Source organism: Labrus mixtus, chromosome 4 (genome assembly GCF_963584025.1).
Source record: "Labrus mixtus chromosome 4, fLabMix1.1, whole genome shotgun sequence".
Lineage (NCBI taxonomy): Eukaryota > Metazoa > Chordata > Actinopteri > Labriformes > Labridae > Labrus > Labrus mixtus.
The window spans coordinates 1,697,208-1,711,575 of record NC_083615.1 but is presented as its reverse complement, the minus strand read 5'-3'; the positions used below and the strand labels follow the sequence as shown (position 1 = coordinate 1,711,575).

At 40.2% G+C, this 14,368-nt stretch overlaps 1 protein-coding gene across 2 annotated transcripts in view; it reads left to right on the top strand.

Moving 5' to 3' along the window:
* The window catches only part of mapk8ip2 (mitogen-activated protein kinase 8 interacting protein 2), a 29,575-nt gene that overhangs the window by 6,386 nt on the left and 8,821 nt on the right, over nt 1–14,368 (top strand). Inside the window, exons 2-5 of one of the 2 annotated variants that reach the window (XM_061035063.1) lie at nt 6,823–6,928; nt 13,125–13,358; nt 13,468–13,546; nt 13,948–14,151. In XM_061035063.1, the coding sequence (XP_060891046.1) occupies nt 6,823–6,928; nt 13,125–13,358; nt 13,468–13,546; nt 13,948–14,151 (623 nt within the window). The remainder of the gene's footprint in view (nt 1–6,822; nt 6,929–13,124; nt 13,359–13,467; nt 13,547–13,947; nt 14,152–14,368) is intronic. The other variant, XM_061035064.1, reaches the window with a different exon arrangement.

Below are 14,368 nucleotides of genomic sequence, written 5' to 3'. Positions count from 1 at the left end.
AGCAGATACCACCAGACAAGAGATAATGGACGTAAGACAGGAAATGATCCAATAAGAAAAAAAATAAAGTGTCTTTAAAATGTTGAACCGACCCTTTAGTTAGTGTATTAAAAAACACTTTTGTACGTTAGAGTAATTACTTTCAAAACCAGACCATCAAAAACAACATTTCAAGTGTGTTCAGCCTTCACAGACTTTGAGTCACGCTCCTGTTAAACGTGTGCGTCCTTAATGCCGTCCTGATGTCAAATCATGAAGTGCATGAAGGCATTGCTGCTGACTTTAAAAATGGAAAATTACGCATTTTCCACGAGTCTGCATTTCTGCTACAATGTTTGATGTCATGATAGCGTGTCCTAGTCCTCGTTTATATATCATCTCGAGCCCTCACACACACTCACACCCTGCACACCTGAGGCCCTTTTTTAAGTGGTGCCGGCTCAGTGCTTATAGGCTTCAGGGCGGACATTGGGATTAGGGAGTTGTTGGTCAGACTTTAAAGGAAATCTTCTTCATTATTTATCTTGACCAACAAGAAATAGTTTTTTTTTGCCATTAAGCAAAAAAAAGACTTCATTCATTCCAGTGCACCTTTCATGTCAATATTTCCACTTTTCCTTTACATCGAGGTATAGACGAATGCACGATCCTTACAAGATATACCTCATTGTGAAGGTGACTAATCAGGCTTTCCAACGATATAAAATACAACACCAATTAGTATAATTAAAGGGGCGAAACAAGTGACCCAAATAACGTTTCCAAACTTTTCTTGAGGAGTTTACATCACTCTGCACTGATATCCAGAATCCAAAAAATGGGACCTCACTCAGCTGTGTAGTGGTGACTGCTGGAACTGGTGTGGTGTTTTTTTTTTCCCGTTGTGAATCACACACACCCACACACACACCTTCACTGACAGACACAGTTTCCCTGAAGACTTGAATGGTTGAGGAGATTATTAGTGACCTCGTTTCTGCAGGTTTGGCTGAGACACTCAATTTAATTATTGTGGCAGATACAGCAGGATATTGGTTTTGGTGGTTTCTCTGTCTGTGTTTACATCCTGGCAGACACACACACACACACACACACACACACACACACACACACACACACACACACACACACACACACACACACACACACACACACACACACACACATTATTGTATAAATAATGGATGAAGCAACAGTGGCGCCACCCAATGGTTTGTTGACATTTTTTGTCACTTCTTTGTTGTTGTTTTTTAAGCCAGGGGAGACCATTGGACTAATGCAGACGGGTCAGAGGCGTTGGCAAACAATACAGTCCTTGTCTGTACTTACTTCATTGTCTCATGACCTTTAACCCTCATGCTTCACAGACATTGAGATTCAGTTTTCTGTTGGTAACTGAATCAAACATAAAACTGCTGACTTGTCATGCCAGCCTGATCTGCTGCTCTGATCCATCTCATACAGTCTATGGTATGGTGTCCCAAATCACACACACACACACTATAGTGGACTATACAGTGAACTTCATTTACGGACACTACTCGCCCATTCAGTACTTCAAAGTATTTTTTTGCCCCGGGCCCAGAAACACGTGACCAGTCAGTCATTTTAGACACAAACGTTATTCATCTTCATTTTCATTCCAGACATTTTACTCCCTAACTGCAGGTGTGAATGTGAGTGTGGCTTGTTGTCTGTCTCTGTATGTCAGCCCTGTGATTGGCTAGCGTACAGTCCAGGGTGTAACCCCGCCTCTCGCCCATTAACAGCTGGGATTGACTCCAGCCCCCCCACCGCCATAAAGAAAATGGATGGATGGTTATACTTTTATTGTTTTCTTTTCTGTGAAGTTTCTGTCATTCTCCTTCAATCAATCAATCAAACTTTATTTATAAAGCACCTTTCAGACAAATTAAATTGCAGTTCAAAGTGCTTTACAAGAGTGCAGAAAAGTTATTGACAAAAAAGTAGTTTATAAAATCATTGAGAGACTAATGCACACCAATAAGAATTAAAAAATATATGTATAAAAATGAAAAATACGATACATAAAAGCAACAAGATATTAAAATTAATACATAAGAGAAGAATATTTGAAATTGTAGTAGGATAAAAAAGACAATACAATAATGTTAAGATGTGAATTTATATAAAGCACTTTATAAAAGCCAGACTGAATAAATGAGTTTTCAGACTGCGTTTAAAAATCTCGATATTCTGGGCTCCTCTCAGAGCCTCAGGAAGGTCGTTCCACAGTCTCGGAGTGTAACAGCTGAAAGCAGCATCGCCAAAGGTTTTTGTCCTGCTCTGTGGAACAACTAACTGTATTGACGAGCCACCACAGCCTGCACGTCTAATACATCGTTCAGGTTGAGACTTGGGTCACAAATCCTCAGAGCATACTTAGCTTTGATCATTTTCATCTTGTGTTTAATATTAATGGACAGTTTTTTCTGTCTCACAAAGTCTGCATGGAGCTGACAGGTTACTCTGACACCAATATAATAAGACAACAAAGCTTCACCACCACAAGATGAAATCTGGTTCATTTATTGAATAACATCACTTGTCCTTCATCATTTCACATACAAATGCACGATTTAGAGGGAAACCAAGCGCACCATAGTACTGAGAACAAATATATTTATTAGAAGGATTTTCTAAATGTTTGAACCTTTTATAGATCCAACCTTCACAACAGGGTCCTAAGACGCTGACTAGACTCTTCTCCTCTGTCGCCCCCCGGTGGTGGAATGAACTTCCAAACTCCATGTGATCTGCAGAGTCCCTCTGCACCTTTAAGAAAAAGCTAAAGACCCAGCTCTTTCATGAATACCTACTAACTTAATGATGATGGTCTCCATATTATTGATGATGATGATGGTAATGACGATGGTTTTTGTTTGATAACGACGACTTATAAGATGGTTTCTATACTGATTAGAGCTCTCAAGAACTGCCCTCAATGTTGTGCTTTGCCTCTGGTCACTTCCTGTCAGCACCTGTGTGTCCAATCAGACTCAAAGCTGATCGTTTGCTCTTACTGACATTGTTCCCTTTTTTCTAGATCCTTGTTTGTGTTGTTCTTACTCTCTGATGTACGTCTCTTTGGATAAAAGAGTCTGCTAAGTGAATTGTAGTCAGAGCCATAAGAGGTTTGATAAGAAGTCATTTTGTGTCCAATAATTATAAGACATTTTACTAAAATGGCCAGCAAGGAAGTTATTAGACACACATGGGTTGCAGCGACAATCATAAGCTCAAGGTTAATTGTGTGTGTGTGTGTGTGTGTGTGTGTGTGTGTGTGTGTGTGTGTGTGTGTGTGTGTGTGTGTGTGTGTGGGTGTGTGTGTGGGTGTGTGTGTGTGGGTGTGTGTGTGTGTGTGTGTGTGGGTGTGGGTGTGTGTGTGTGTGTGTGTGTGTGTGTGTGTGTGTGTGTGGGGGGGGGGGGGGGGGGTGGGGGGGTCTCTCTCCGACATTTGTTGATCTTCATGCAGTCCAAAAGAGTCTGGAGATCAAGAGAGCAAAAAGGAAAATGAGAGTAACACTTGGAGAAACTGATTTAATTTAATTAAATTCTGTCTTCCAGGCGTTTGATTTACAACAGTTACATTTTGTCACATTGCTCATTATGACTTTTCAGTGGTGAACGCTTCAGGACTTGGTTGGGACTTTATGACAAATAATAATCATCACTTTCTTTCCTACTGCTCATCAGACTGTCTGTTACTGTAGTTTAAGCCGTCAATTTTGGATGTTCAAAAGTGATGAATGCAGCTCGGAGAGAACCAGTAGGATCTGCTCAACCATGAGTTCTTCAGATTAGACTCGATAACTTTGCCAATGCAGATGATGAGTTAATTTGCGGACTATATTTATTCTGCCCTCGCCCCATAGAGGGATTTTGACCGTTGCTTGACTTTGAATCCAGTCATGTTATCTCCAGCTAAAACAGATGTTTCTTGTCTTCTTTCCGCTGTTGCTGACTGGTTACACAGTTGCAATAAATAATAACATCTACCATAACAAATTCTATGTTCCTCTTGTCCTTGCATTCGTCCACTTGCTTCCTGTATTATTTTGAATAAACTACAGTGTCAAGTTAATTACGCTGACTAAAATAGTACATGACCTTGCCCACAGCTCACTGCTTGTCCCCTACTTAGTGCCAGGATGTGATAACTGTGTATTTATCCCACTTATTAGAAGTCTTATGAATAATACTAAAAGCTAGAAAGAAACATGTTAGAATAAAAAGAATAGAATAGAATAGAATAGAATAGAATAGAATAGATGTGTATTGCCATTTGCAGAGGTACAGGACAGTTTGGTGGGTTTGTTCGCATCAAATTTGTGAGATCCAGGACAAAGAGGCTTTCATTTCCATAAGGAAGAAAGAGGCAGCTAGTAAGGCAGCTGTCCCTTAAACTGTAAATGGAGGAATGTATTTAAGTGTTTGTTTGTTTTTTTTTTGTTTTATTTGGATCCCTATCTATTCTATAAGCTATTCTTCCTGCAGGTCTGCAGTTTATATTGTGACAATACATTTTACAAATTCATATTATATATTATTCTTTTCACACTACACAAACACTCCACAACATTTCTTCAATAACTAAAAATTGACATAAATGAACAAAAAACCCCAAAAGAAACAGACAAACACAAAAGGCTCCGTCTGATTTACAACATCTAAGACATAACACGGTTACACAAACAAAAAGGCCCAGTAGTCCTATCAGTACTGACTAAAGATAATGTTCTTTAAGACTTCTTTTAAAACTGTATACAGTGATTTGTTGTTTAACATTACTTGGGAGTGAATTCCATTCCAGCATTGTTCTGTATGTTACTGTTAAGGAGAGTGGTTATCTTTCTTCATTGCTAATCATTTAGATGCATCTGTACTGTACTTGATTATAGAAAACATGAGCTGAATTGTATCTAGCACAGTAGCTGGTCCTTCTGTAAGGCCAAATGAGCCTACAACTCCAAACTTCCACATCATTACAACATTTAATCTCTTTAAAACAAGATGACAAACAGTTAGCCTCATTAGCCTGTATCACCTAATAGCCCTCTGCAGAAAGTTCTTCACTTGTAAATATGCAAATAAGAAAGTAACAGATGAGAGATTATGGAGTGCAAATCCTGTTGTTGGTTTACACTTGCTAAGTGTTACAGTGTTACAGCAGCTGGAGGACTGTGGGGGGGCGTAGATCACTCTGTCAGGTAAACGTTTGTCAGAGTCTTAGAGTAAAGTAATAATATATAATGTGTAATGGCTGCAGCTAGCACCTACTGGAACAATGGAAAAGCTTGGAACAAGATATTTTAGGAATGTGAGGCTGTGATAGCAAATAGCAACATGGTAGGTTTTTTTTTTTTTTTTTTTTTTTTTTACCTTTTAAGGTTTTTTGTTTATATTTTTTGTAGGTTGAGAAAAAAAAACGGCCTATTTTAAAGTTTTGATTCCCACAGTGTTGAGCCACCAGATACAGTGATGACAGCAGTGACATTGTATCTGTACATGTGCTGGTTTGTTAACAACAAAGTATGATAATATAATTGAATTAATAATAATAATAATAATAATAATAATAATACATTTTATTTATAAGCACTTTAAAAAAATTCAAAGACACTGTACAATAGTTAAAAACAGAAAGAACAGCACAGTAAGGACAGACTAACAGACATTACAACATTACACACAAATCATAAAGATAACAACAATAAAGGTAAAACTACAGAAAACAGAAAATACATCACAATCATACATTAAAAGTTTAAAGAGGTGAGTTTTGATCAGAGATTTGAAAGTAGGAGGGTCGGTGCAGTGTTGAATGTGTGTAGGGAGTGAGTTCCAGAGGGAGGGGGGGCAGCTATGGAGAAGACTCTGAATTGCAGCTGTATAGGACAAGTGATTAGTATCTTCCAACACACAGTTCCAAAAAGGTACTTAGCCCACAGACCAAAACAGTAACATGGCTTAGAACTGAATATGCTTCATAAAGGACTGTGATAGGCATGTTGAGGTCATATACCTTATTATCTCTGCTTTTGCTGATTGACCAAAGACGATAGGCTGGAGGCTCTCTCATTACACTGACCTTTCATGAACCCCTTTCTTCTTACTTTTAGATAACAGCATATCCTCATTTTCTCCCTGGACCCATGTGACTTTGTGTATTCACGACCCTGTATGTGACAGTGTGATGTGAAGAGCATCCACACGTTATAGTTGTGGTGTCCCTTTTTCTAAGAAGGAAAAACTGCAATGCAGCATTTCCTTTACCACATTGCCGTAGAACTCAGAGCCCTGCTGAAACTAATGGGGCAAAGATGAGATGGAGTCTAATCAAGGAAAGTTTCAATGCCACGGCTCATTACTGAGACATACACACTCCCCTGCTGGAGTGTGCAGAAGGGGCATAAACTCTGTGTACGAGGAAAACACCACTCAATCACATCCAGCTCTGTTTGTGATATATCTAAATGCTGAATGCTTAATTCAGCAAACTGAATTTAAAATGTTTTTTTTTTATTATCGTATTCAACTATGTATCTTGTTTTTAAATGTTAAGCACCTTTCTTTAGCGTGGATTGTTACACAGATCGAGCGTGACAGGCCGGGCTGGTCTGTCAGTGGTGCAGGTTTTCCCTACAACATGGCTCAGATTGTGGACTAAGCCAATGACCAAAACACCTTCCTCCTCACTGTCACTGATGATGAAACACAATTACAGATACACATTGAGTTTTCTTTTATTTAAAACGATGTAGTAAATCGTAATCTGTGTCTTGTGTTTGTGTTTTCCAGGCCATCCCACGACATCAGCCTGGAGGAGTTTGACGATGAAGATCTCTCTGAAATCACAGACGACTGTGGGATTGGACTCAACTACGACTCTGATCCATATGAGAAGGTGAGACTCTCACTTCTGCATGGTTTGTGTCACAGATGTGTTCAAACACAGACTTAACCGTGGTAACTGCAACATGTCAGTATGCATACAAAAGGAGCTTGGCCATGTGCAAGCCATTTCATGTTTGCAATCTGTCACTTTTATATGAATGAAATGTTTGTTTTTTTTACTTTAAATGTGTAATTAGTGCATAGACAAACAGATCATCTGTTGTTGTTGCTCTGCTACAATTGCTTCTGGTGACTGTCGATCATGGTTTATTAAAACAACAACCTGCAGCTAAAAAATGCAAAGAGCATCCATGAGGGCAAAACACTTGCAACTTCAAACAAGCTAAAGTGAGGACGAGACGAAATGTGTGAAGTATTGAAGGTGACAGAAAGACAGAAAAGGTACAGAGTGACCTGGTTTGTTTCACTTTTTTTATTATGGTGAGAACTGCTCATTTGCATATGACGCTCTCTTATATAAGCCTCCTCTTGTAGCTTGACAGCTTTGCATTCATACCCGTAAGTAATGGATATCCTTTTTCAAAAGACTGGGGGACAAAATGAGAAACATGCATGTCTTTGGCCGTCATACAGATCAGCCTCGTACACACACTCCATATCAGCACACACTCACTAAACTCCTTGGCATTATAGAGGGAACACTAATTAGCACTTCCACTAAGACTCCTTTTCAAGTGATATGCAAATAATTGAGTCACCAGTCGTATCATCCCACATGTCCGAGGAGCTTGGGCCTTAATCACATATTTTCCAGAACTATTATCTCATATCATCTCTCTGTCGCTTCCTGTCTCTCTCTCTCTCTCTCTCTCTCTCTCTCTCTCTCTCTCTCTCTCTCTCTCTCTCTCTCTCTACATCCTCTCTAGGATGTAAATGTTTTATGCTTGTGGCGTGGAGCCATGGCTGCAGCAGAGGGTGGGTGACCCAGTGCAGTTTGCTGCTATGCAGAGACAACCTCCCTCTCTCCTTCCTCCCTCCCTCCCTCCCTCCCATGTGTCTCCCTTCCTTCCCTGCTATGCAGAGGGTTGCTCGGAGACAGAGCTCAGACTCCCTCCTTCCTTTCTCTCTCTCCCCCTCCTGCTTACAGCTTTCCCCTCCATTACTCTCTCTCTCTCTCTCTCTCTCTCAATTCAATTCAAATGAGCTTTATTAACATGACAGATCAACAATCCATGTTGCCAAAGCAGTACAGAAAAAAAATTGATCAACAAATGATAACAATATATACAGTAAACAAATACAACAAATATAAATAAAAAACATTAAGAATAATATGAATCATTTTTACGGTGTATTTCTAAGAAACATTCACTCTCTCTCTCTCTCTCTCTCTCTCTCTCTCCCTCTCTCTCTCTTCCACACTGAGGTGACTGGTAGAGGGGATTTAGCTCAGGGATGCTTGCTTCAGAGTGTTAAGCTCTCACCATAAATCTGCAGTTTGATATTTTTGCCTCCACCGCTTAAATCCAACAACAAAACACATCACAGATTGCCGGCAAAAGCCCTTCTGTAACAAGGCTGCTGCTTTCACGTTGCATGTGAAGAAGGCTCCATAGGGAGAGCAGTGATATAGTAGAGTACCAATCATCAATGCCACACACACACACACACACACACACACACACACACACACACACACACACACACACACACACACACACACACACACACACACATCAGCAGAGGCTCTGACTGCTCTCTTCACTAACAACACAGCAGAGTGCACAGATATTGTCAGTGCTTGTTAGGGTTCATCATTGCCAAGAGGAAGTAATCTTGCTGACATGGGATGGAGAGGACACACACGAGGTCGCCCTCTGAGTGTGTGTGTGTGTGTGTGTGTGTGTGTGTGTGTGTGTGTGTGTGTGTGTGTGCACATTTAAATAACAGAGACAGAAAGGCGAGACACACAATTTCAAGCACACTGTCTTTCACATGGTGTTTGATTTTGCCTGCATCAGTAGGATGTGGGGGGGGGGGGGGATGCTCTGTCAGCTCGTCCTCATCAGCAGTCCATCATATTGTGGCGTCGAGATCTGCTGATGAAGACAGAGGCTTTTTGGTTGTTATGTCAGAATGAATCTGTCACATCGTGGCAGCAGGACTTCCAGCCAATCTAAAACAGTGAGATCATCCTTCCGACCCCAATCCCCTGCAGCAGCTCTGATGAATTCCAATTGGTTATGGGGGTTCAGGTCTTAATCTGCATTACCCTTTAGATCAGTACTTAGCCTGTGTGAATGGAGCGCACAAAAAAACATGTGAGCAAAACAAATAGACGTGAAATACATCACTTTGTCATCTGAGGATAAAAGGTTTGCTTACCGACTGTTTTTTTCCGTCTCTGAGGAAATGGAAGCAGCTGCTGGCCGAGTGCTCTGGCTGTTCTTTCTTATTATCTGCAAAAGCCTCGATGGGGTTTGGTTTGACGGTGTGTTTTCAACCGTTTGATTTGTTTGTTTTATCCTTGACCTTTTTTTTTTTTTTTCTAACTCAGAAAATCAAAAAGAGAGAGAGAGAGGCCACAATAGTGACAGACCCTCTCTCTTTTTTCACCCCTTAATCTTTCCAACACAACCACCCTGCTTGCTGTCTGCTCCATCTCTTCCCCAGATTCTTCACTTCTGTCTCTTTAACATCCATCTCCACCTCTCCAGAGCCCTTATTGAACACCATGAGCACATGCATAATTCAGTACGTGACAGAGCCTCGGTGTCTCAGGTGGCGCTACACTGAGTTTTAAAAATGTAGAAAATGAAGCGTTAGATTGATAGATGGAGGCCATCACTCACTGGGTGGTCTCCATTAATGATGGTGCTTTCAAACAGCTGTTATGATTTCCCGTATAAATCCATCCAGATTACAAGCTTTGCGGGGGCCACATACACACACACACACACAAACACTATTTACACTGTCCTTTTCTGAAAATACAAAAAATTTAAAATAAAAAGTGATTGTGAAGGTAACATTTTATTTAACATTACATTGCCTCATTTTATCATTTGGTGGAGCTGTGTTTATATAATACAGGTGTTTTAAATGGTAAATAATGATTTGTTCTTGTTGTAGTAGTTTTGCCTGCGTGGAATAGTTAATTTAGTTTTATGCAAGTATCTTTTTTTTTTTTGGCACTTCCACGAGCAAAACTGTTTGCTCTTACAGTAACACATCACTTAATTCTCAGCCTTCACTTTTTTTTCTGATATGATGGAGTCCCTCGTGTCTGCAAAAGCCATGCGACCGGTGTTTGCTGAGGTACTCTAATTTGTCCTGTGCTTTTCTCTCTCATCTGGTCAGCTCATTAATCAATCAATCAATCAATCAATCAATCAATCAAACTTTATTTATATAGCACCTTTCAGACAAATTAAATTGCAGTTCAAAGTGAGAGTGCTGAAAAGTTATTGACAAAAAAGTAGTTTAGAAAATCATTGAGAGATTTTAAAAAATATATATAAAAATGAAAAAATAAAATATGACACATAAAAGCAATAAGATATTAAAATGAATACATAGGAGAAGAATATTTAAGCAAGATGGCCCCTAAAAGGCATCTTCTCTCTCCCCTCTTGGTAGACTTGGGCAAGCTGAACAATATTGTAGCATGCTAATAAGTAATCAGCTAATTCTAATTCTAATTTCAGTCAAATGGATGCATCTGGAGACACCGCCTTATTGTTGAGAACAGAAATTAATAAACAATAGTCTGAAAAAGAAGGTTTGGAAAATTTGAATTGGTCTGTTGTAAGGATTATGTTGTGTTGTATGTGACACAAAGAGTTCCACATTACCGTGATACTTATTTGATATGCTTTGACTGGAGTTGTGCTCTTCAGTGCTAAGGTGTGTTCAGTGGTTCTCCCCTGCCTGCAGGAGAGCCTGCAGTGCTTACATAAGAGAAATAGGAGGGACAGTCACAGGGCTGGATGTGATGTCCTTGGGAGCTGGAGACCGCTGGGGGATCGATCCTCACCTACACACAACTCTTATTTATAGTTCTCTGTATTTTCTTTGAGCCTGCATAACCGTCTGTCAGGTGGCCTCCCTGAAGGAGGTCGTCTGACGCTTCAGATTTATTCTCCCAGACAGAAGTGGCATTTTCATAACCGCTGCTGATGGACCTCTGAGTTTTTACACTGTGGGTCACAAATCCTCAGTGATGGATTATTATAGGTCAGTGCTCGAAAACAGCAGTCTGAAGCTTGACAATAGATCGAGAACTGAGAGTGAATGTAATGACCGATGAAAAGGTTTTCTCATCAGACACCCAAAACACGACTCTCATCACATCTGAACAGCTAAATCAGAGAAGAAGAAAGAAAATGTAAATGTGAAAAACATACATATTCATGTGTATTATCAGGGGTCATAGACCGACTTGCGATGTTTGTGGCATAAAGTAGATGCAGCAGCAGCAGTCAGCAGAACTGTGTGCAGCGCGGTGGATGGATGAGAGAGAGAGAGAGCCTCCATTAAAATGCCTGCACTGAGAGGCAGAGAAAACTGCTGCGCTGTTCAAACTGCAAACCTGATAAATCCACCCTTGTGTTTGCTCTGTCAAATTTAAAGTAGGGAAGAGATGACCATTGGTTGTTGTCGTGCACTATCATGGCATGAAAGAAGAAGCTGTTCACTTAATGCAGTAATGCTCATCAGGGAGAGATGATGATGCCAATGTTTGTCTGCCTTGTTAAGGTTAAGTGTGGATGAAAAACCCTGGAAATGTTAGATAATTGTTATGTTTTAGTCCAACAATATATTAAATGAATAAAGTCTAAATACATAATGAATACCATATATAATATAACGATGAATACCATATCAAATAACAAGCTAACAAGCGAGTGATGGCGGCGCGGTCTGTGACACTGGAGAAGATTTATTTTGTTGTCTGTGGCAATCTGAATATCGAGGCTTCTGTTTTTTCCACTTCCTGTTGTTGTTGTTTTTTCTGCCTTGTTAATTATGATTTTTGTTTCACTGACAGCGTTGGATTTTTTCCCTCCCTCGTGTTGTTTTTTTTGTTCCTGTCAGCAGTTCACTTTACAAAGTTCATTTTCTAGAACATTCCTGTTTAAAAAAACTCCCTTTTTGCGCTATTTAAGACGAGAGAAAACATGAAGTCGGGCTGTGCAATATGTCGCAAGGCAGCGAGCAGCGTTGAACTGCTAGTCTAACAACGATGATTTTAAATGTATTTTAAATATGTAAAATAAATCCTTTTTATTGAAAAAAAACTGCTAAACTGTTGTTTTTATAGCAATGACAATAAAGATCTATTCTGTATCAAATCTCTATCTACAGTACGTTTGCCAGTTTTAACTGTGTGTCAATATACTGCCTCATGGACATGGCATCATGTTTGTTTCTAGCAAACACACTAAGCTACTGAGCAACATAAACATGCTTCTGGAGGTGTGTTTCTATAGAGCATCAATATTATTTAGTGCCTTGCCTTCCAGTAACTCAGCTGAAACCTAAGAGATGTCTGATTGATCCACTCTCATTTCATTGCCCTTCCTATTGTTTTTCTTTTACACACACAACCCCCCTCCACACACACACACACACACACACACACACACACACACACACACAATCTCTCCATCCCTTCTTTGTATGAAGGAACTTAATTATTTCCACCTTTTCAACCTTTATCACAAGAAAGTGGCAATGCTGCTGATGCAAAAGCATGCACTCTGTCTAATAAACAAAAACCACATTAATGCATTCGAGGGTGCATACACACGCACAGATGACAGGAGGCTGAGAAAAAGAACATAACAGCAAAATGTACTGCGGCTGTTTTTTAATGTGCACTGTTTTGCAGAGTTGCCCATTTTTGTGCTTTTATGTGTATGTGTGTGTTTTACAAATGCCCTCTGTGTAATCAAAGAACATTCACTTGCATCCTGTCCATCTGCACTCTTTCTGGTTCTATTCATCTCCCAGACAAAATCTGTTCTTGGCAAAGCTTATTAAAGGAAAATGAAGTAGAGCAGTATGCAGAAGAGAGCAGATTTTTTACTTTGTGCCGGCTTGTAAGAAAAGAATTTGCCCTCTACCATTTGAACAGAAGATGGTTTAATTAGTGCACCTCCCATCTGAAATCAGTAAATGTATCCTTTTGTTTTATTCTATGTAAAAGAGTATCTCTCTTCCTCTCTCTCCTCTGGCCTCAGGACTCCCTTATTCTGGGGAAGAGTGACATGCACCACCAAGTCTGTTCCTTCCAGGATGACTTCCAAGAGTTTGAGATGATTGACGATGAAGATGACGACGAGGAAGATGATGAGGATGAAGAGGTCGACCCCGACGCTCCTCCGTCCCCCTCTGCATCCCCTCCGCCCTCCCCATGTCTTGGCACTCTAAAGAGCAGACCCACCACCTTGAACCTCACCACTGCTGTGTCGCAGGTAGGCAGCCTGACGCCCTGGTCAATCACAAAGTGCACATTATCTGAAGAACTTTTTCAACAGTACTGTACATATTATTTTGTTAACTTCCTTTGACTTTTCTCTCCAGGATTCACTGAACAATAACAGCAGTCTGTCTCCAAAGAAAGGAAGCTGGCAGGACTCTTTACATAACCCAGCATCACAGGGTAGGTCCATTATTAATAACCTGCAATAAATAACAGTAAATTAATGATATCTTTACATTGTATTCACTTCAATATTTATATGACAAAATACCTCACAACAGATGCTGCTCATGTGTCTGGTAGATTATAGTCACGTATAAAAGTTGTTTAATTGAGGGACTAGAGAAAAGAAGAATAACATACTGTACTCACTGCTTAACTGTGTTTCTAGATCACGCTCATTTCAGGTAAATTTACATGCAGTGTGAAGATACGAGCATAATAAAGATCGCTAGCATTAGCATGCTAACACAACAATGCACCGCGAGTTGTTTTGGTTTCATGCTGGTGCTCATATGCTGGCACATATAAAGCCTTTAAACACAGTAAGAAAATAAGTATCTTTTTTTTTTTATCTCCAGGCCGTCTGTCTCCAACCCACTCATGTCTAGAGGATGGTAACCATGTGACAGGCCAGTGCCCAGCCTCTCCAGTTTCCCAGGCACCAGGGTCTCAGAGCAAAGGTACTCTACTCAAACTGGCTGGGGAGGGCGGGAACCCCCAGTCCCCTCACAGGCCCCTTTTATGCGACATGGAGGGCAACAGGAGGGAGAGGCCCGAATACGGTAACAAAAAGGCCAGCCCAGCAAGTTTCAACGCTCATTCCATTAACATCAGTGTCGTCAAGTGCCGTGATGTGAAATGAAGTGACGTGACGTGACATGAATTTGGATTTGTTCAGTAATATGTTCAAAATATCTCAGGGCAATTTGGTGGCTGGTCTACTTTCAGGAATCAAATTAGACATTATTTTTCGACTGAAGAAGCATTTGAAAAACTTGT